This window comes from Barbus barbus (genome assembly GCF_936440315.1).
Source record: "Barbus barbus genome assembly, chromosome: 18".
NCBI classification, from domain to species: domain Eukaryota; kingdom Metazoa; phylum Chordata; class Actinopteri; order Cypriniformes; family Cyprinidae; genus Barbus; species Barbus barbus.
This window is the reverse complement of record NC_136746.1, coordinates 31,061,703-31,084,131: the sequence shown is the minus strand read 5'-3', so window position 1 is coordinate 31,084,131 and position 22,429 is coordinate 31,061,703. Positions and strand designations below refer to the sequence as shown.

Below are 22,429 nucleotides of genomic sequence, written 5' to 3'. Positions count from 1 at the left end.
ACTTGTTTTGTGTCGTCTGTCATTCGATGTACAATCACATCATAAAATACTGTAATACAGATATGAAGCTTCATTTGCAGTTTTGACAGGAACTCATTGATTAAGCTGCGGGTGAATGAATCTGATTCGCCCTTCAGACTGGATTCAAACACAGAGAGAGAGTTTACACACCAGCCATGTGCTTTATTTATAGCTACGGTAGCCAACATACTCATAATTCATAAAGAGAGCTCTTATGTTAGCATATTTATCAGACAATAATCACACAATTTTGATTATGTAAAACCAACAACATTACAGCAGCATCAGAGCGCTGGGTGTCTTAATCACGCTGTACATCATTTTATTTTAAATATAGGAAAATGTAACTTAATTTGGGTTTCCTGCTAGCTAAAGTTCACACATATAAATAAAAATCTGCCTCTAAACCTCTCTTTTCTTTATTCAAAGTTGATCCAGACAAGTACATGGAAACTAAACTTTTCTTTTTGTTTTTATAACTGTATGGCTTTAATGGTTTGATATCTTCTACTGTTTAAAGCTGCAGTCTGTAACTTCTTTTGGTTAGAAATGACCTGAAATCAATATTTTGATCAAGTACATAACCAGCCAGTGTTCAAAACTATCTCCTTACTTTAGCCTGATTCACAACGGTTATCTTATAATGATGTTTTCTAATTTGAGAGGTACGGGTAGGCTTCCGTGGGAAATTGGAGCATGGCACTGCGTCATTACATCACGTCTGTAAACATGAAGAAGTTTTCCTGGCTAGTAGGCTTAGTATCTCATCTGAGGATCCTGCAGATCGTTTATAGCCTTTTCTCACAGCATCTAGAATAATTAAATTTATCAATTTGACGGCTTTATTGTAACGCTTTTTTCCTCAGTTGGTCAGAACAAAAGTGGCTGACTTGTTACTTGTTCAGATGGCAATATACGGTGAAAATTCTGATTTGGGTCATATATTCCAAGACATGCTAGAATCTGTGATTACGAAGTACAGAATTCACACATACTCCTCAAAACATTAGATTCATCCACGCTAAAGCCGTGCCGGAGCACAGCCCACGCAAGGAAGATAATTCCGCAAACAGCTGCAATTCCAGGTTTTCAAACAGAGATGGCGACAAAGAGGCAAAATTTACGGACTGCAGCTTTAATAAAAAAAGAAAGAAATCAGAAAAAATATTCTTGATACACGCTTCAAGTCCCGATCTGAATTACAAGATTCATGAACCCGTTCCGGTTTCATAAGAGCTGCGAAGTTCCTATCTGAACCTGCTCCGAAGTCCGGATCTAAATCAAATGCTTTGCGATACGCGCCAGCGCTTCGAATCATTAACCCGTGTTTTTAAAAAAATCATTACAAGCGATGTCGAAATCCGAAAATTAATGGTGCTCTTGATCTGGTTTTTGCTAGTGAATCACTTGAACTGAATGATCGAAGTCACGAGTTTGAATCAATCGGAGCGGTTCCATCGAAATTGCATTTGCATTATTTTTAGGCTAATTGCACGAAATTAACATGTTAAATTGACATCTCTAGTCTGGATGCAGACGGTTCCTGCAGGTGTTTAGTTCATGTTGTTGCGGTCAATGTGTCCTCAGCTAATAGACTTAGAGATTAAACTCTAATCACTGCTCTCTCTCTCTCTCTCTCTCTCTCTCTCTCTCTCTCTCTCTCTCTCTCTCTCTCTCTCTCTCTCTCTCTCTCTCTCTCTCTCTCTCTCTCTTGGATTCTGGGTTGTAATAATGTGCAGATTCATGCAGACACATAATATCTAACCTTATGATCTCCATAAAATACAGCAGTCAGAGTGTGATTATATACACGAGTCTTTATATTCATAAGCCATATACAACTGACTTCAGTACAGCTAGATTCAACATCACGCATTCAGTGAGTTTAATAAAGTTATATACAGCACAGCTTTCCTCCCATAAAGACAGACTTTCTTGATCATCCAATAATAATGAATCAATTAATTCTGGAGTGACTGAGACATTTAATGCTGTGACTCAAAACATTTCACTTGATTTACAGTCTATATGGTTCGATCTTTGGCGATCTTTACATTCGTTTGAATAGAAATAATGAAATTTGTGTTTGATGTGATATCAGTGACATTAAGAGTAATTATATGACGTTGTCTTTTCGTCTAAACGCTCTATCTGTGTGTTTATTCAAACAACAGTCAGAAAAAAATTATTTCCATGTTTTTGTCTTGTTTTCCCGTAGAAATATCGAAACATTTTTTAATCAACGTTCAAAACGACTTAATATATTATACATAAATTAACAAAAAAAAATCTGTCAATGGGAAATAATTTATCTAATAATAATCTTAATTCAAATGAAAAACAAGTTTATTGTTCTGACCCCACTGCCAGATGTTTTTGTTTACTTTCAATTAATTTTGATACATTTTCAGAAAACAAGACTTACTATCTTAAGTGTTTTTGTTTCTCAGCTACATGTGTCTTGATTTGAGGATATTTCGGTATTTTACTAAAAAACACGACAAAAATACATGTTTTGTGTGTGTGTGTGTGTGTGCGTGTGTGTGCGAGTGCGTGTGCGCGTGTGTGTGTGTGTGTGCGTGTGTGTGCGAGTGCGTGTGCGCGTGTGTGTGTGTGTGTGCGTGTGTGTGCGTGTGCGAGTGTGTGTGTGTGTGTGCGTGCGTGCGCGAGTGCGTGTGCGCGTGTGTGTGTGCGTGCGTGCGCGCGAGAGAGTGTGTGTGTGTGTGCGAGTGCGTGTGTGTGTGTGCGCGCGAGTGCATGCGTGTGCGAGTGTGTGTGTGCGAGTGCATGTGTGTGTGTGTGTGTGTGTGTGTGTGTGTGTGTGTGTGTGTGCGCGAGTGCGTGTGTGTGCGAGTGCGTGTGTGAGTGCGTGTGTGTGTGTGTGTGTGAGTGCATGCATGTCTGTGTGCGAGTGCATGTGTGTGTGAGTGCATGCATGTGTGTTATGCAAGTGCATGTGTGTGTGCGCGAGTGCGTGTGCGTGTGTGTGTGTGTGTGTGAGTGCATGCATGTCTGTGTGCGAGTGCATGTGTGTGTGAGTGCATGCATGTGTGTTATGCAAGTGCATGTGTGTGTGCGCGAGTGCGTGCGTGTGCGTGTGTGTGTGTGTGTGTGTGTGTGAGTGCATGCATGTCTGTGTGCGAGTGCATGTGTGTGTGAGTGCATGCATGTGTGTTATGCAAGTGCATGTGTGTGTGCGCGAGTGCGTGTGCGTGTGCGTGTGTGTGTGTGTGTGTGTGTATGTGTGTGTGAGTGCATGCATGTCTGTGTGCGAGTGCATGTGTGTGTGAGTGCATGCATGTGTGTTATGCAAGTGCATGTGTGTGTGCGCGAGTGCGTGTGCGTGTGTGTGTGTGTGTGTGTGTGTGTGTGTGAGTGCATGCATGTCTGTGTGCGAGTGCATGTGTGTGTGAGTGCATGCATGTGTGTTATGCAAGTGCATGTGTGTGTGTGTGTGTGTGTGTGTGTGAGTGCATGCATGTCTGTGTGCGAGTGCATGTGTGTGTGAGTGCATGCATGTGTGTTATGCAAGTGCATGTGTGTGTGCGCGAGTGCGTGTGCGTGTGTGTGTGTGTGTGTGTGTGTGTAGATCACCGCTCCAGCCAGCGCAGTGATGGGTATCGGTCTGACAGCATCCGCCGCAGCTGTGAGTTCTGACATTTATCCCTCATTTCAACGACACACTCCACCTGTGAGCACAATCACATGAGTCCAGAACAGCTCCTCAAACACACTGATGATAATACCAGAGTACTGTAATATATAGCAGGGTTTCCCAAACTGGAGATCATGAGCTGATGAAAAGCTAGAAATTATTTAAATTATAAAAATATACAATCATTTTTTTTTTTTTTTAAGTTAAACATTTACTAGAATATAATTAAAAATAAATATAATTCATATAAAATATAATGAACAAATAATATAAAACATATACTTTATACAAAACATAAAAAAACACTTTACTAACTAGCTGCATGTCGTGAGAATTAAAGATCAGAGTGAATGTGTTAAATTACTGAAATAACACAAAATCTCAGCTCAAAGGCTTCATCTGATGAAATCTCTTGTTAATCTGTTATATATCGTGGTACTGAATGAAAATGAACATGCTGTATTTGTTTGTTTGATAGTGTGTGAATCAGATCTCCTCTGACCTGTGCTTTGAAGAGCTCAGCTTTAGCACCGTAGCGTCTGTGACAAACATCCAGCAACCTGAGAGAGAGAGAGAGAGTTGACTGAGTCAGTTAGATAGTGAAGGGATCTGTTTGCTTCATGTCCTGACAGTTAATCAGTCTAAACTGAGGATTCAGGAAGGCTTTTCTAACTTCAGCTGTGATTGTATTGAAGCTCTCCATGACACGAGCTCACTGAACATTCACAAACTGATATTGATATAACCTGCAGCTTATATTCACATCGATGCTTTTATTTAAAGTGACTTACACTGCATCCAACAGGAGCTCAAACTGTAGAAGTCATGGATGAATGCATGCACTGATAACATGCACAGCTCCAATGCAATGCAAGTCATTTGGATAAAAGCGTGTAAATAAGGGTTTAGTTTGCTTTATGTCGTTGAATCAGAGCTGACGTTGTGCATCTGTTCCTCCAGGTCACTGTGGGTGTCTCAGGTCATCCTCGTTCGCTCACCTGACGTCTTCTCTGGCCAGCAGGTCCAGGAGTTTGGCCATGTCTCCGGGCCAGTCGCCCAGCTGCACCGTGAAGCGACTGACTCTGTCGTCCAGAACCAGAGCTCGTTCCACACACTGCAGAACCAGGTCCAGCTCCATGTTTGCACTGCTCACCACCACTGCCACCCTGCAGCACACAACACAACCTTTACACAGGACTTACCTTCTCTGACACTTACACTTTCATACCTTTCTATATACATTTGTTCTGTTTTAAATATTTTAAGTTTATTTGTTTGTTTATTTATTTATTTTTATTTATTTATTTTTTTGCATGTAAACTCAAGGTTTATCAGTATCTCTTGAATGTGAGAGATTTTATCGTATTGCTATGTCCTGGGTCAAAATAACACTAATTGAATTCAATGCAGTTTATGAGCAATGTGCTTTTTCACAATTGTAATTTTATAAACAGTATTTAAATATTAACTTTTATTTATTACAAATATTTAAGTATTTAAAAATTGTATTATTAATTTGTTTATTTCATGCTTTCTTGAAGTTCAAAGAGTAAGGCAAGGTGCTCACAATGAGTTCATGGGTTCTATTCCCAGAAAAATTCACATTCATGAACTGAAACATTAGCATAGATGTAAATTATTAAATGCATAGATGTAAATGATTAAATTTACATAAAAGTGATGTTAATTTTAACATTTACTAATATTTTTTAATTAGACAAATTAGACAATTAACTAACATGAACAATTGTATTTTTACAATTTAAGATTAATAAACGCTGTAAAAATACATTGCACTTTGTTAGTAAGCTAATGCATTAAATCATGTTAACAAATGACACCTTATTATAAATGCAAATGTTTAAGTAATTCAAACTATTTATTGTAGTGCTTATATGGTTCATTAGCATATTCATGGGCTGTTTAGAGTTGCCAAGCAGCATATAAACTGAATGCATTAATAATGTTGATCTGCATTTCACAACAACATAAAGTGCAGCTCATGCATTCAGAGGCTAGAGTTTGTTTTCTGAAGGAGATTTAGTTCAATAGATCGCTTAAATGAGTTCAGTCAACTGTTTACCATCACGAACATTATGAAGTCCTCTGCTAACTGTCTCATCAGAAAGAGTAACACAGACCCGGTTAGGATCATAATAAAGTGAGTGAGGGGCTTTAACCACCTTTTCCCTTTAAGCTCTGGCAGTTGTCCAGCTAAGATTGCGGCCAAGCCCATGGCTCCTTCTGTGTCCACGGTCGAACGCTCGTACTCCTGAAAGCGCAGCATGGCCACCAGAACATCCGCCTCCCTTCAGAGACAGAACACATCAGATGTGGAGTGTGTTCATATGAAACACAGACTGAACTGCAGAACAGACTCCATGTGACACACACATACTGAGACTCACATCTGGGACATTATAAAACACTTACGTGCCCTAATGTATTATTGATGATGCTTACTATATATAGGCGAGCAGATGAGCCCAGAATATGAATGCAATTATTCCTTTTTATTATGTTAGAACTCTATGATTGATTTTCCAGGTCAATGGATTCAGTACAGTTCACCAAAAAAAATCAGGTAAAAACAGTACATTTTCAACATTAATATTTTTCACACGTTACAATAAAAGGTAAGAATGAGAGCATTTTTTTTTTTTGAAAGTTTATATTATATGAATTTTTTAAAAACATTTTAAAATATTTAAATATTAGCTTGAAACATTTTAAAATATTTAAGCATTTAAAATTTTATTTTAAAAAAATATGATTTATGAATTTATTTTTTACTTATTTTTTATTTCTGTGAGCTTTCCTGAAGCTCAAACTGTAGAACATGGTGCTTGTAACGCCAAGGTCATGGGTTCGATTCACATGCATGAACTAAAAACATTTACACTAAAAGTGTCTGCCAAATGCATAAATGTAAATACCCTCAGAGGTTAACACAAAACCTCAGTGTGTCGAAACTGCAGGCATGCTGAATAGAATAGATCATGTTATTGGTATTTAACAAATTCCAAGAGAATTTTGCAACGCCAAGGTCTTGGGTGTCTGCCAAAATGCATGAATGTCAAATGTTATAGGAAGCCTTTAATAACAATGTAACCCTGCAGCACAAAAGCAGTCATCAGTAACACAGGTATATCTGTAGCAATAGACAACAATACATTGTATGGATCAAAATTATACATTTCTCTTTTATGCCAAAAATCATTAGGATATTAAGATCATGTTCCATGAAGATATTTAGTAAATTTCCTACAGTAAATATATCAAAACTTCATTTCTGATTAGTAATATGCATTGCTAAGAACTTCATTTGAACAACTTTAAAGGAGATTTTCTCAATATTTAGATTTTTTTGCTCCCTCAGATTCCAGATTTTCAAATAGTTGTATCTCAGACAAATATTGTCCTATCATAACAAACCATACATCAATGGAAAGATTATTTATTCAGATTTCAGATGATGTATTAATCTCAATTTCAAAAAATTTATGCTTATGACTGGTTTTGTGCTCCAGGGTCACAATTGAACAATTTTTCTGTAGATACTGGACTGAATGGAGCCAATGATCTTTAAGATACCTGACAGAAATGACTTTGTCCACCATTTTCTTGGCCAGCTGGAAGGTGTGTGTGCCCAGAGAGTGATCCACCAAATCTGTGTGACAGAGAACAGAGCCGTCAGAGCCGCTCACAGGAGACAGAGGGTTAGTTTGAGTGCTAAAGCAGGAGATTTTACCTCTGTAGAGTTTCTTGTTGGGGTTGCAGTACAGATCTTTAATGGGAGAGTCTGTTTTGAGCGACTGCAGTAGAAGAGGAAACTCCTCCGGTTCGACGCCCTGTTAGAGACACGGCATGCATTAAACTTACTGTACAGATCTAACCGTATACACTGCCCCTCAAAAGTTTGCGATCGGTAGGATTTTTATTGTTTTTAAAGAAGTTTGATCTGCTCATCAGGGCTGCAATTATTTGATCAAAAATACAGAAAAACAGTAATATTGTGAAATATTATTGCCATTTAAAATAACGTTTTCTATCTTAATATACTTTAACATATCATTTATTCCTGTGATTTAAAGCTGTATTTTCAGCATCATTACTCCAGTCTTCAGTGTCACATGATCTTCAGAAATCATTATAATATACTGATTCATAATCAATGATGGAAACAGTTGAGCTGCTTCATATTTTTTTGGAACCTGTGATACTCCTGTCAGGATTTTTTTGATTAATAGAACAGTATTTATTTAAAATATAAATATTGTTACAAAAGATTTATATTTTAATCAGTCAGTAAATGTTTTTCTTTCTTTTTTTAAAAAGAAATTAATACTTTTATTCAGCAAGGATGTGCTAAATTGATACAAAGTGATAGTAAAGACTTCTATTGTTACAAAAGATTTCTATTTTAAATAAATGCTAAAAATCTTCACATTTTACTGAAAACAGTATCACAGGTTCCAAAAAAAATATGAAGCAGCACAACTGTTTCCAACACTGATAATAAATCATCATTTTTAGGCAATCTAACAATGGCTGAAGAGAATACTTATTATTACTCTGTAGGGGAAGATAAAGCTGGGTATCATCAGCGTATAGATGAAAAGAGACACCATATTAAAAATAAATAAAATAGAAGCCAAGGGGAGCAAATACATAGAAAACAACACAGGGCCAAGGATTGAACCTTGTGGAACACCATAACCAAGAGGAATGTCAGAAGAAGTGTAATGCCCTAATCGAACAGCAAAACACCTATTTAAAAAAAAAGAGCGAAACCACTGTAAAACCATACCACGAAGTCCTACACAAGACTCCAGGCGTGACAGAAGAATGTATATTAATTATCATGCACAGCTCATATGACGTGTTCACGGATCTGATGCTCATATGCATGAGTTCTCTCAGCTTTAACCAAGCGTCTCGCTGTGTTTGCGTCAGACCGGACTCACTATGACAGAGATGCGAGGGTTCAGGTGTTTGATGGCAGCTGCGGTTCCGGTCAGGAGCCCACAGTGTCCGCCCGCAGGCACGATGACCGCGTCCAGCTTGGGCACCTGCTCATAGATCTCCAGACCCACTGTTCCCAGACCAGCCAGATACACGGCGCTGTCATCCCTGCATGAGAGGCAGATGGGTGAGAGATGGATCAGACAGACATGCCAAACTCTGCCAAAGGAGCTGCTTCGCTCTCAGATTTGTGTTCAGTGCTCAGGGTTGAAGAGTCGTATTCGTTCTTCCTTCTGACTGTCTTTTATTACTTAGAATAACAGTGCAGTGATTAAAACTCTGCACTGCAAAATAATTATTTTACTTTTTATTTTTGTCTTGTTTTCTAGTATAAATATCTAAAAAATACTCTTGTTTAGCCTTTGAAATAATGTTATTTTTCTTACCCCACTGGCAGATATTTTTGCTTGTTTTAAGCAAAAACTAACCAAATTTTTATCTTTAGAAAATAAGACCTACAATCTTAAGTCATTTTACTTGTCAAGTAAATGCACCTTGTTTCGAGAATGTTTAGATATTTATACTAGAAAACACGACAAAAATAAATTTTTTGCAGTATGGAATTATGTAGAGATCAATACAGGTTACACAAACAAATTGCCTTAATTAATTATGCATAATTACATGCAAGTAACCCTAAGCCAAACCTTAAACCTAAGTAGTTAATTAATATTTCTCAGTACTTAAATGCATAGTTGCACTGTAACAAGGACACCTAAAAATAAAGTGTAACCTTTCTGATGCACAGACAGTAACCCATCTTTTCTAGTACTTACACTTAAAGTTTGGAATAATTCAGATTTTTTTTTTAAATGTTTTTAATAGAAGTCCCTTCTGCTTTACCAGGGCTGCATTAATTTGTACAAAAATACAGTAATTTTTTTTTAATATTATTACAGTTTCCACAAAAATATTGTGCAGCACAACTGTGTTCAACATTAATAATAATCAGAAATGTTTGTTGAGCAGTAAATCAGTATATTATTATGATTTCTGAAGATCATGTGACACTGAAGACTGGAGTAATGATGCTGAAAATACAGCTGCAGATCACAGGAATACATTACAGTTTAACACATATTCACATAGAAATGAGCTACATTAAACTCCAATAATATTTTACTTATTTTTTTTTTTTACTGTATTTTTGATCCAAAAAAATGCAGCCTTGGTGAGCAGAAGAGACTTCTTTCACAAACACGAACAAATCTGAATTCTTCCAAACTTTTGAAGGTAGTGTACACTATGTAGATTATGAGTCAGAACTGTAGATGTCACTGCAGGATTCAGAGAGTAGAAGTGAATCACATGATAAATGGCACACACAAACACAAAAGATCCTCTTGAATGAGTCTAGATAATGAAGATGCTGTCTGTCTGTCTGTCCATGCAGAACTCACCATCATGTTGTCTAACGTGTTTGATCGACAAGCATCTTAATGTCTTATAGTCACATTCATTGTAGCTCTAATCTGCTAATCTAATGCAGGATGATTTTGAGATATTATGAATCATGATTTTCTGAAACTAAACTATACACACTATGTGCTGTGTGTGTATAGTTTATGCTATTGTGCGAACTGTACTTATCCAGAGTGAGCAAAAGGGCTGGTAAAATCACTCTGGACCCCTCACATCCAGCACACTCCCTCTTTGAACTGTTACCGTCTGGTCGACGCTACAGAGCTCTGAGCACCAGAACGACCAGACACAGGAACAGTTTCTTCCCTCAGGCAATACATCTCATGAACACTCAACAATAAACGTGGAACACACAACTATAATACATATCCATTCACCACACTCACTTATTTTATTTTTATTTTATAATTTCTAATTTGCACATACTTGACCTGTACATACATATTTGTTTATATTATGTATTGTGTTTTTGCTGCTTTGTACATTGCCTTTTGGTTAATTGTTGTTATTCTTTTATTATCTGAGTCCTGTCCTGTCACTGTCTTTCTGTTGCACTGTGGAGCTTCTGTCACTACAACACGTTCCTTGTATGTGTAAACATACTTGGCCAATAAAGCTCATTCTCATTCTATATTGCCAAAAGTATTGGCACCCCTTCTAATGAACATGTTTAACTACTTTAGTCATTTCTATGAGTACAAATCTTAATGTTTAAGCATATAATGATATTCTAGGGAATTGTGTGTTTCTAATTTTATAGCAACAGTTTGGACAGGACCCTTTTCTATTCTAACATGACAGTGTCTCTGTGTATAAGACACGGTTCAGAAAGACATGATTGATTGAGTCAGTGTGGAAGAACTGGACTGGTCTGCAGAAAGCCAAGTCCTGATCCCAGCTGAACTCCTCTGGTGTGACTTTATATGCAGACCTCGAGACAAAAACTCATCACCAAACACCAATGACTTGTACAGACACTATAAGGACAAAAGTGTTGGGACCCCCTTCTTTAGAACAGAAGAAGGCACTAACAAAACTGTGGCAACAAAGATGGAAACATAATTCATGTATTTAAAAATTGTATTCCCATCTCTTGCAACAGTTTTGGACGTGTCTTAAATGACTGTACCCATATACAAGTCATTGGTGTTTGGTGATGAGGTTTTTTTTCTTCAAGAATCGGCTAAAAGCACATCTCTTCCATCTTTATTTGACCCTCTAACTCTAGCACTCTCTATTCTAATTCTATTCTAATTCTGTTTGTGAAGGTAAAATGATATGGAGCTTATAATATGACAAAACTATTTGAATTGTGTAAATTTGAATTATTGACAGGTATATTATGTGGCATTTAACATAGTTCTGAATTAGAATTTTTTAAACTTGAATAATGAACTAATAATGAATAATGAATTTTTTTTTATGGCAGTTTTTTAATAGACATGTATTTTCAAACAGCAGATTTTTTGTTCTGAATTCTTTGACTGCAAATATCCAGTTTTAAAAAATACAGCTTCAAGTTTTCAAGATGAAGAAGAAATTCGGGACATTAAATCAATATTTAAAATTCAAAACGCAGAAATTCAGATCGTACAGAAAGTAGGTCAGAGGTCATCCACAGGGAAGAGTAGATGATCTCCGAAAAGTCGAACGAAGCATTTACTGCAGAAAAGTACTCTTAATTTATTTTTTTTATTTTTTTGCAAATCAAACCATTACAGTATTATTAACATTAACATGGGGAATTAACATGGGGCATGCGGACAACGACGAGGCATTCAATGAACTTCTGTTTGCTGATGACCAAGTAATTATATACAATAACAAAATAAAGCTACAAGAGCACATAGACCAGCTCAATGCAAGCTGTGAGAAATATATGAAAATCAGCGTCAGCAAAACCGAGGTCATGATTGTCAGCAGAAATCCTGACAAACTGGACATCAACATCTGCAGAACCCTGCTGAAACAGGTCAGGGAACAGCATCTCTGCAGCATCTTCACTGAAGATGGCAAGCTAGACCGGGAAATTGAAACCCAATGCCAGAAAGCTAACGCAATCACCTGCCAGCTTGCCCCGCTCCTTAAACACCCCAACATCTGCCTTACTACAAAACTCCTCAACACCATCTTCATACCCACTCTCACCTACCAGTGCCAGACACGGCCCCCAACAAAAGTCCATGAGAGAAAACTGACCACCTGTGAGATGAAATGCTTGAGGAGAGCAGTCAACAAGACCAGACGAGACAGGATCAGAAATGAAGAGATCAGAGACATGGTAGGAACAACATCAGTCCTAAGCTGCATCGAGAATCAGAGAATAAAATGGTTTGGCCACCTCATGTGGATGTCACCCAATCAACCAGCACTCCGAGCTTAGATCAGATGATACTCTGTAGAGGAAGACCAAGACTACGCTGGACAGACGCAGTGAAAGACACACTAACAGCTCACCAGTCGAGCCTAGCAGCTGACAGATGTCTATATCTTAAATTTCAATGCAATATCGAACCAATCCAATAAAGTTCACTCTAGCTTGGAAATCAGTATATGAGCACATGGCAGTCAGCCTAATGGTACACAGCTTCTAAGGATCATGCTTTTTGTTTTATTATTTTATTTTATTGTATTATTAATTTATTTTTTAATATATATGTGTGCATTAAAAATACCTTCCCCACAATAAGAATGACACTGAGTCCAATTAAGATAAAGATGTGTTCTCACGTCTGGAGTGTTTATTGAACCAATCAGATAAGAGTAAATCAGCGAGAGCCTCATTTGATTGGCTGTGAGAAGAAGGCCCCGCCTTCCACTGAATCTGAAATCAGTGAGAGAATCGTGCCAAAACTGCAAGAGCAAAGACGCAGATGTGCATGGCGGGTTATTTGGGGAAGATTTGGTCCTACACACACAAGAAGTCTTTAGATAGTTGCAGTGATTTGTTTTCTCCACACATATTGCTTTTACTCGCTCAATCCGTATTGCAGCTCTTGATACGGTTGTTTTCGCTTGTAAAACGCTCTGCACAGGCTTCAATACTTTTGGCTGTATTTGGGCGAAACAACAGTGCCATGGAAGTCAGAAGAATACAGATCATATTTATTTTGCCTTAGCATGAAGTTGCAGTTTTACAATACATGAATTACACTTACAAAAATCAGTAAAGGGCTGCAAATCTTTTTTTTTTACGCTTGAAATGCGATTTACACTTTTACAAATCTTTTATTGCGCGTGCAAAATTAATTTACGCTTGCTATCTTATGTACACTTTCACAAATCTTACCCTGCGCATGCCAATCTTTTTGACATTATTTTACCTTCATACTATGTTTTCTTTTTTTAATTTAAAAAACAAACAAACACTTGACCGTCTATCACTTGCACTCTATTTGTTTTCTAACTGCTTGTTTTTCTTTAAAAAAAAAAACAAATACGTGTGTGTATGTATATATGTATATACATTAAGATTTGTACTCATAGAAATGACTAAAGTAGTCAAACCTGTTCATTAGAAGGGGGTGCCAATACTTTTGGCAATATAGTAAAAGCGCTTTATGAATATTGTAAAATTTGAGAGATGCATGTGTAAGTGATGTGGACTCACTCCTCCAGACACAGGTATCCGTTCTCTCGGGCCAGGTGTCTGGCGTGGTTGATGGAGTCTCGGGCTGTGCTGCCGTAGGAAATAACCATAGCACCGTAGTCTCTGTACATGCGCAGGCGCGGAGGAGAGCTGTATGCCGGCATGATGACAAACACCGGGATCCTCAGCTCCACCGCGTGATACGCCACCGCCATCGAGAAGTTACAGTCTGTGGCCACGATCACTCCCTTCCTCTGCTGATCCTGGAGCAGACACACGGTGACACACATATCTCACATTACATGTGATGTGATGAGAATAATGTGCCAGGAAACCAGAAATTACATTACAGTATTATATTTAATATTACAATAATATGTCAACAAACCAGAAATTAAATTACAAAAATCCACACAGCATCATTTAGTTTTAGTTTTATAAAATTATATGTTAAACATATGATAATAAAGGCTAGCACTAATTTTTTTGTATTTTAATGTCTGGTTCCTAACACATTATTGTCATATCAAATAATATTATCATGTTTAAAATATGATATTTTCTTTAGCATTATAACATATGTCAAGAAACACGAAATTACAATGGCTCGTAAATGTTTCTGGATAGTTAAGTCACATAAAAGTAGGGATGCACGATATTGGATTTAGCCGATATCCGATATGCCGATATTTTTCAGCTCATTTTGGCCAATAGCTGATGCCGATACCGATGTCTTTCTTTTTGTTTGGAAACAACACCAAGTCTCTCCTGTGTGGAAATTTAAAATATAATAATTTTTAATTGTTAGAATTAAATAATAATTCAGTTCTTTTGTAATGATATTTACATTTTAAGCCATTATCAGCCGATAATATTGCGCATCCCTAAAAGTGTATGGCTTTCATTGTATTAAATCAGTAAGGGTGTGTATCTGCAGAATGAAACAGAGACATTTTGTCTTTATTTTAACACTGTGGTTGTATCATTACAAACCGATGCTTTGTCTGTAAATGAAGTTCTGATATTTGCTGTAAAGCTGTGGTGTTCAGGTGTGTGTGAGATACGGTATATAAAGTGTATTAAAGGTCTGACCTGTTTGAGAGAGGACAGCAGGTACAGTGCTCCTCTCTCCTTCACTGAACCGGTGTAATGCAGAAGCTCTTTCTTCAGGAAGATCTCCATGCCGTACTGTTTGGACAGTCTGGAGTACTGCGGGATGAACACACACACACGTTCATGAGTTTGTTTGTTTGGCAAACTCTTCTCGTTTTCGCAGGTCATGAAACCCACCTGACCCATGAAGAATGGCTTTAAACAAACCTTCCCAAATTCACACTGAACTCAGTATCCTCTCATGATTGCACATGTTTTATATATATATATATAGTCAGGTCCATAAATATTGGGACATCGACACAATTCTAACATTTTTGGCTCTATACACCACCACAATGGATTTCAAATGAAACGAACAAGATGTGCTTTAACTGCAGACTGTCAGCTTTAATTTGAGGGTATTTACATCCAAATCAGGTGAACGGTGTAGGAATTACAGCAGTTTGCATATGTGCCTCCCACTTGTTAAGGGACCAAAAGTAACCTGACTGTATATCTATATTTGTTAATCACTGATCAAATATACAATGTAGAGTTCATATATGTACTGTTCATGTATCAGTGTGTGTGTGTGTGAGTGAGTGTGAGTGAGTGTGTGTGTGTGTGTGTGCGTGCGTGCGTGCGTGCGTGCGAGTGTGTGAGTGTGTGTGTGTGAGTGAGTGAGTGAGTGAGTGTGTGTGTGTGTGTGTGTGTGTGTGTGTCGTACCGTGCAGGGTGTTTTCTGAATGCCGGTCTGCTGGAGTTTGAAGGCGGCGGCGCTGATATCCTCGAAGCGCAGATGTTCAGGAGCAGGTTTGGCTGCAGTCTTGCTCTCTCCGCTCTTCTTCACTGGTTTGGGTGTGGACATTAACTGGACCTCCGGGGCTTCTGCAACGCTGCTCTCGAAGACCTTCACGTCTCCATTGAGGTACTCCTCGGCTCCGAAGTCCTTCAGGCGTTCTGGGCAGATGAGTGTGGAGCGGCGGCCGAGGCATCCGTTCCCGATCTGGCCGTCTTTAGCGCACGGGCCGCTGTGGAAGGAGCAGTCGGGTTTGGAGGATGCTCTGCGCTGCTCCGCACTGGAAAAACCCAGAGTATAATTCCTGTTTATTGATTCATAAAAACATCTCTTTCTCTTCTTCTCTGCGTTTCTCCTCTGCTCTAGCTTGTTTAATAATATGTGACCCTGCAGCACAAAAGCAGTCATGAGCAGCACAGGTATATCTGTAGAAATAGCCAACAATACATTGTATGATCAAAATTATACATTTCTCTTTTATGCCAAAAATCATTAGGATATTAAGATCATGTTCCATGAAGATATTTAGTAAATTTCCTACAGTAAATATATCAAAACTTCATTTTTGATTAGTAATATGCATTGCTAAGAACTTCATTTGAACAACTTTAAAGGAGATTTTCTCAATATTTAGATTTTTTTGCTCCCTCAGATTCCAGATTTTCAAATAGTTGTATCTCAGACAAATATTGTCCTATCCTAACAAACCATACTTCAATGGAAAGATTATTTATTCATGATGTATAAATCTAAAAAAATATTTTTGGTTCTGTGGTCCAGGGTCACATATAGTTTTTACTAAACCTGCTCTAGAAATACGGTGACTCGTGATAAATGGTCAGGTCACTCTAAATGAATTAATGTAAATATATGCTGCAGGGTGTATACTATTGAACTAAAATAAACAAATTAAAACCATCAAAAAATATTGTTACTTGAAATAAACATGAACTGAAATAAAATAAAATATAAAAAGCCTTTTATTTTCACTAGTTGCCGATTTCTCATTTGAATTTAGTTTAACTTGATGTACTAAAATAACGAAAACTACAATAAAAATACAAAAGACCTTTATAGACATGTAAGAAACAATATCACACAACAAAGTTACTAAAACTTTAAAATGAAAACAGAAAATATAAATATAAAAACAGATTCAAAATATTAATAAAAAATTGTACCCCAGTGATACTAAAATAACAGGTATGTAGAAATATTGCTAACACTTTACAACAAGCTCCCATGACTTAACAGTTACTGCATTAACTAATGATACATTAACAGTATTAATTAATGTTAGTTAATAAAAATACAACTGTTCATTGTTAGTTCATGTTAGCTCAGCTCTATTAAATAATATGAATGATATGACTTTTGATTTTAATAATGCATTAGTAAATGCTGAAATTGACATTGACTGAAATTAATAAATGCTTTAGAAGTATTTTTAATTGTTAGTTCATGTTAACAAATATAGTTAACTAATGTTAGTTAATGGAACCTTATTGCAAAGTGTTACCAAAATACCATATTAAATATAATATACATTTTATTATCATGTTTAATTATATAAAGTATATTATAATGTTATTATATTTAGTATTAAATGTGAATCAGAAGTAGATGGTGGAAGTTTCACAAAGCAAACAGTATAATTGAATTAAACGAATGTCTCTTTGTAATTGAACAGATGATTGATTCACATTAAGCATAAACTGAAGTGAATACAGCAGTCTGTCACGCCACATTAAAGAGCATGAAAACACATTAGTGTTGTACATATTGTCTGTATTTCGCTATAAAACTGACAGAATTTGAAAGAATTTATATTAAAAAATACTTTTTGCTATTATTGGGTGGCTGACGCACTTCACATAATGAATACATTCGAAGACGTGAAATATTATTATAGAAATATTATTTCCAAGCATATATTGCAGTATTACACATGGTATGATTTCTGCTAATAATCCCATATATATTCAAATCATTAGCCAGGCAGCGGATTCTGCATGCTCTCAAGACTTTCATCATCGCTACAACTTTATCCTCGCAAAGTTTTCCTGTAGCTCAAATAGTAGAGCATGGCGCTAGCAACGCCAAGGTTATGGGTTCGATTCCCAGGGAAAGCAGGAGCTGGTAAAATGTAAAAACTGTAACTTGAATGCAATGAAAGTCGCTTTGGACAAAAGCGTCTGCTAAATGCGTAAATGTGAAATGTAATGTAACTTCGACTGGATTCTCAAAATATTTAGACTTTATTCTCGTAATTTGACTTTTTTTTCTCAAAATATTGCGACTTTAACCTCATAATTACATCAATTACAGCTGCTTACATGAACTGCCTTTGATTGCTGATCTCTGGGTCAGAGCTGGTTTAATTTAGTCTGGCTTTCATGCTGCATCAGTCTGAATTATGAGCAGCTTTAACTCAGCCGTGTAAAGTGAAGGTAATAGTATTTCAGTGTCTGTGGTCGTGTGTCCAGCACTGAAGTCTATTACATTTACATTTATTCATTTAGCTGACGCTTTTATCCAAAGCGACTTACAATTGCTATATATGTCAGAGGTCGCACGCCTCTGGAGCAACTAGGGGTTAAGTGTCTTGCTCAGGGACACATTGGTGTCTCACAGTGCATTCGAACCCGGGTCTCTCACACCAAAGGCATGTGTCTTATCCACTGCGCCATCACCACCCCATTAATTAATATCTCTCTCTCTGCAGGTCTGACCTCTCACCTCATTCCCACGTCACAGCGTGTCTGTTACAGAGAAACCCTGTTTGATGCACACATTTCTGAATGATAAAACTCTGCTGTTAAAGCTATTTCACACTCAATCTCCTGCATGTTCCTCTTCAGAAACTCCAGCTGCGCCGAAAACGCCAGGGGAACGCCTCCAGCGTGACCGCGCTCTGAATCACGTGTGTAATCTGTCCAATGGAAGGGTGAGACGTCACGGGCGGGTGACGTAATCAACCAGGAAGCATAAAAGCACGTGCGGTGGAGCCGGCATCAGCTGTTTGTCATTCAGCAGCCGCTACTCTGTGTGTGTGTGTGTGTGTGTGTCTGTCGATCTGTGTTGTGAGTCTTATTTAGTGTTGTTTGTCCCTAAGCACAATCACTTGACGTAAGCTCATAATGTGTGCAAGCACTTGGGCGAGAGCAGATCTCATTACAGGCTGTGTGTTCCTCCCTGCACACGTTATATCACTGCTGGGGACACACACAGTCCGTGTGAGGTCTGCTCGAGCGGGAGCTGAATCATCTCTGCGTCTGCTCTAGCGTTCCTCCCGGTGCCGGTCCTGCTTCTGCCGAAGAACAAGGGAAAAAAGGCGGAGCGGCGGCTGCACTCGTGGGAATCACACATGGATCGGGTGGAGGGATGGGGACGGGTGAGCCTCTATCTTCTTCCTTTCCATCAGATCCAGCGCCCGCCCGCGGTTTCTTCCCCCAGAGAGAGGGCTCGACGCTCCGCCTGTCTTCCTCTGAGGAGGTGGACTGTAGGATGTCGATGAGCTTTGTAAAGCTGCAGTGTTTGCACAAGCATGTTATGAACGATGACATCATTATATTCGCGCTGTCAGCTCTAAGATAAAGGGCTGATTGTGCTTCTCTTCGCCGTAAGATCTCGCGGTTCCGGTCCGCCACTGCTGAGGCACGGTGGCGAGTGAGATCGCGGGGATCGCAGCATGGATCTGGCGGATGGGTTGGAGATGGGTTCGCTCTATCTCACCTGCATTCCCCAGATCTAGCACTCTCGCGCGGTTCTTCCCCTTTGAGTGAGAGCTGCTGTTACCGAGGCGACGCGTGCATTACGTCATTCTTATTATGAATCCTTTTCATATCAGACCGTGTTCACTCGTCTGGTTGTCTTTCTGCATTTAATTTTGAGGAATTAAATTATGTATTTCATCGAACTAGGAGAAGTTAGATGTGTATACAGGATACATATGTGTGTATAGAAGCCTCTTGGGACTTTTCTCGAGTGAGAGCACGATGCTTTACATCTGTCTTCCTCTGAGGAGGTTGAGGTGATCAGCAGCCCCAACCGTGTTCCAGCTCCTCATTTAGGGAGCATCACTTCTCGTATTCCCGATAATATTGGAGTCAGAGTCGCGCTCCCGGGCCAAAGGCTTCTAGCAGAAGGCGGATCTGTGGACAGTCATTCTCGCTGGATAGTCTTTGGCTAAAACGTCATGCTGCCTGTGACCCAGGACTTCTGAGGGCCGGCCCCTCTGGGGAAGAGCGGCGTACATCACATTATACGGTGCCCGTCTCTCCTCAGTGCCCTCAGGATATCGGTCTGCCAACCCTGCCAGTGTTCCGGGGCGCAGCGGTCTCCAGCAAGCACTTCTCTCAGTTACTTCCGCCCCAGAAACGTAGCGGAGCTGAGGTGCTCGCCACCCCTTCGGGGGTCTCTAGAACAGCTAGTTCAGCTGTGTCCTGCCGGTGTGCCGTTCCAGGACACCGAGCTAGCCTCTCTGGGTACACCAGAGGCCAGTCTCGAGAGACTGGTTCCCTTAGTAGACTATTTGGCTGCGTGGAAACTACTGCCAAATGTGTCTCCATGGGTTCTGCATACTGTAGAGAGAGGCTACAGAATCCAGTTTGGTTCTCCTCCGCCTCAATTGAACGGGGTGAATCCCACTCTGGTGGGCCCTGAGCAGGCTCTGGTAATGGAGCGAGAAGTAGAGTACTCTCTTGAGGAAGGAGGCCATCGAGGTGGTCCCTCCTCACGAAAGACAGTCTGGGTTCTACAGCCTATGTCCTACAGTTCTATGCAAACTTTTAAAATATTTTGTCTTAACATTAAAAAAAAATTAAGATAAATAAGATAAAAAATAAGATTATTTCATAAATCAGGCTTTACAGGGTTATTGCCATGCATTAATAAAAGATGTTTGAAGCTCTCTCTGTCTCATGTTTACCGTGGCAGGAAGAGGAGGATGAAGGTGAGGAAGAGTCTGAGGAGGATGCACACTAAAGCTTGGAGGAGCGACAGGAGAGAGGCGTTCTCTGTGAGCTGTGGGAACGGAGGGAGAGCTATGGATGAGGATGGATCCGCTGCTTCTACAGGAGAAGAATCAGGAGCTTTGGAAGCAGGCTGAGGAGTATCGGCCCTCTTTGAAGCTCCAGGCTGAGACCTGCTGGGTTTTCTTGGAGCAGGGTGAGGAACAGGAGATGCTGAAGGTGATGGAGGTGAAGCCTGGTGTCTCCGTGTGAGTTCTGGTGCAGTTTTGGGCGTCTCAAGGGTTGGATGTGAATCAGTGGATGGAGGAAGCACAGGATGGGAAGGAGAACACAGAGGATCTGCTAAACTCTGGTGGAGCTCCACACTTCTCTCAGACTCAGGAGCACACTGGGAAGATTCTGGAGACTCTCTAAGGGTTTCAGACACACACTACCAGTCAAACGTTTTTGAACAGTAAGATTTTTTAGTTTTTTTTTTAAAGAAGTCTCTTCTGCTCAGTAAGCCTGCTTTTATTTGATCCAAAATACAGCAAAGCAGTAATATTGTGAATTTTTTTTACTATTTAAAATAACTGTTTTCTATGTGAATATGTGTTAAAGTGTAATGTATTTCTGTGATCTGCAGCTGTATTTTCAGCATCATTACTCCAGTCTTCAGTGTCACATGATCTTCAGAAATCATAATAATATACTGATTTACTGCTCAACAAACATTTCTGATTATTATCAATGTTGTAAACAGCTGAGTATAATTTTTTCAGCTTTCTTTGATGAATAGAAAGTTCAGAAGAACAGCATTTATCTTTAATAGAAATCTTTTGTAATATGCTTTTATCATCACTTTTGATCAATTTAAAGCATCCATGCTAAATAAAAGTATTAATTTCTATAATTTCTATCCCAAAATAACTTTATTGATCCAATTTATTTAATGGTATAGTGTATAATGTTACAAAAGCTTTTTATTTCAGATAAATGCTGAACTTGTTTTGTTTTAAATATTGATAATAATATATATATATATTTTTTTTAAATCAGTATATTATTATGATTTCTGAAGATCATGTGACACTGAAGACTGGAGTAATGATGCTGAAAATACAGCTGCAGATCACAGAAATAAATTACAGTTTAACAGATATCCAAATAGAACGCAGTTATTTTAAATAGTAAAAATATTTCGCAATTTACTGTTTTTGCTGTAGTTTGGATCAAATAAATGCAGGCTTGGTAAACAGAAGAGACTTCTTTAAAAACCCGCTACAGTTTCCCACCTCTGCCAGAAGGGATCATATTCCTCGCTGTCATTAAAGCTCCTCCGCGTCTCCTGCAAGCCATCGTTCACAAAGTTAGCAAAAAACTGTGCTGCGAAATTCATCCTGGCCTCAAGCTGACATGAAATACGCTCTCTCTGTCCAGCGGTATTGTCCTCGTCCTCCACAACATTAGCTTACCGCTCAGGGTTATTTAAGGAGGGATTATCCATAATCACATACTGGAGTCTCTCCGGCCCTTCAGCCCTCCAGGACTCCACCTACAGCTCTATTCCTGTATCAGACCCGGGTTAAACCCGCCTCTCACGTGGTATAATCAGACTAGATGAGAACTTTGTCCAGCAGAAAGTGTCCTCCAGAAGACCTCAAGCTCTGACCTCTAGGACAGGCCAAATCCTCCTCAGACCGGATCACAGATCACTTCGGACTTCACGCTCATCATTTATGATGCTCCAGACTTTAGGAGGCTCCAGAAATGCTGCAGTCATGATATATAGCCTGCGGGGAAAGTTGAGCCATCCTTGTTTCTAGACAACCTTAAACAAAATTGGTGATATGACCACAAATATATGAAGA

General features: G+C 38.8%; 1 protein-coding gene across 1 annotated transcript; it reads right to left on the bottom strand.

Annotated features, from left to right (window-relative positions):
* Positions 1-3,611: 3,611 nt before the first annotated feature.
* Positions 3,612-22,014, bottom strand: LOC306884050 (L-threonine ammonia-lyase-like; the record flags this gene model as incomplete). The annotated part of the gene is made up of 11 exons (XM_079439688.1): positions 21,854-22,014; positions 15,535-15,886; positions 14,805-14,921; positions 13,734-13,975; positions 8,644-8,809; positions 7,428-7,527; positions 7,271-7,346; positions 5,860-5,985; positions 4,675-4,842; positions 4,179-4,236; positions 3,612-3,710 (listed from the first exon to the last, which is right to left on the bottom strand). The coding sequence occupies exons 1-11, from the start codon at positions 21,955-21,957 to the stop codon at positions 3,612-3,614; spliced, it is 1,608 nt and encodes a 535-aa protein (XP_079295814.1). The 5' UTR covers positions 21,958-22,014.
* Positions 22,015-22,429: the final 415 nt, after the last annotated feature.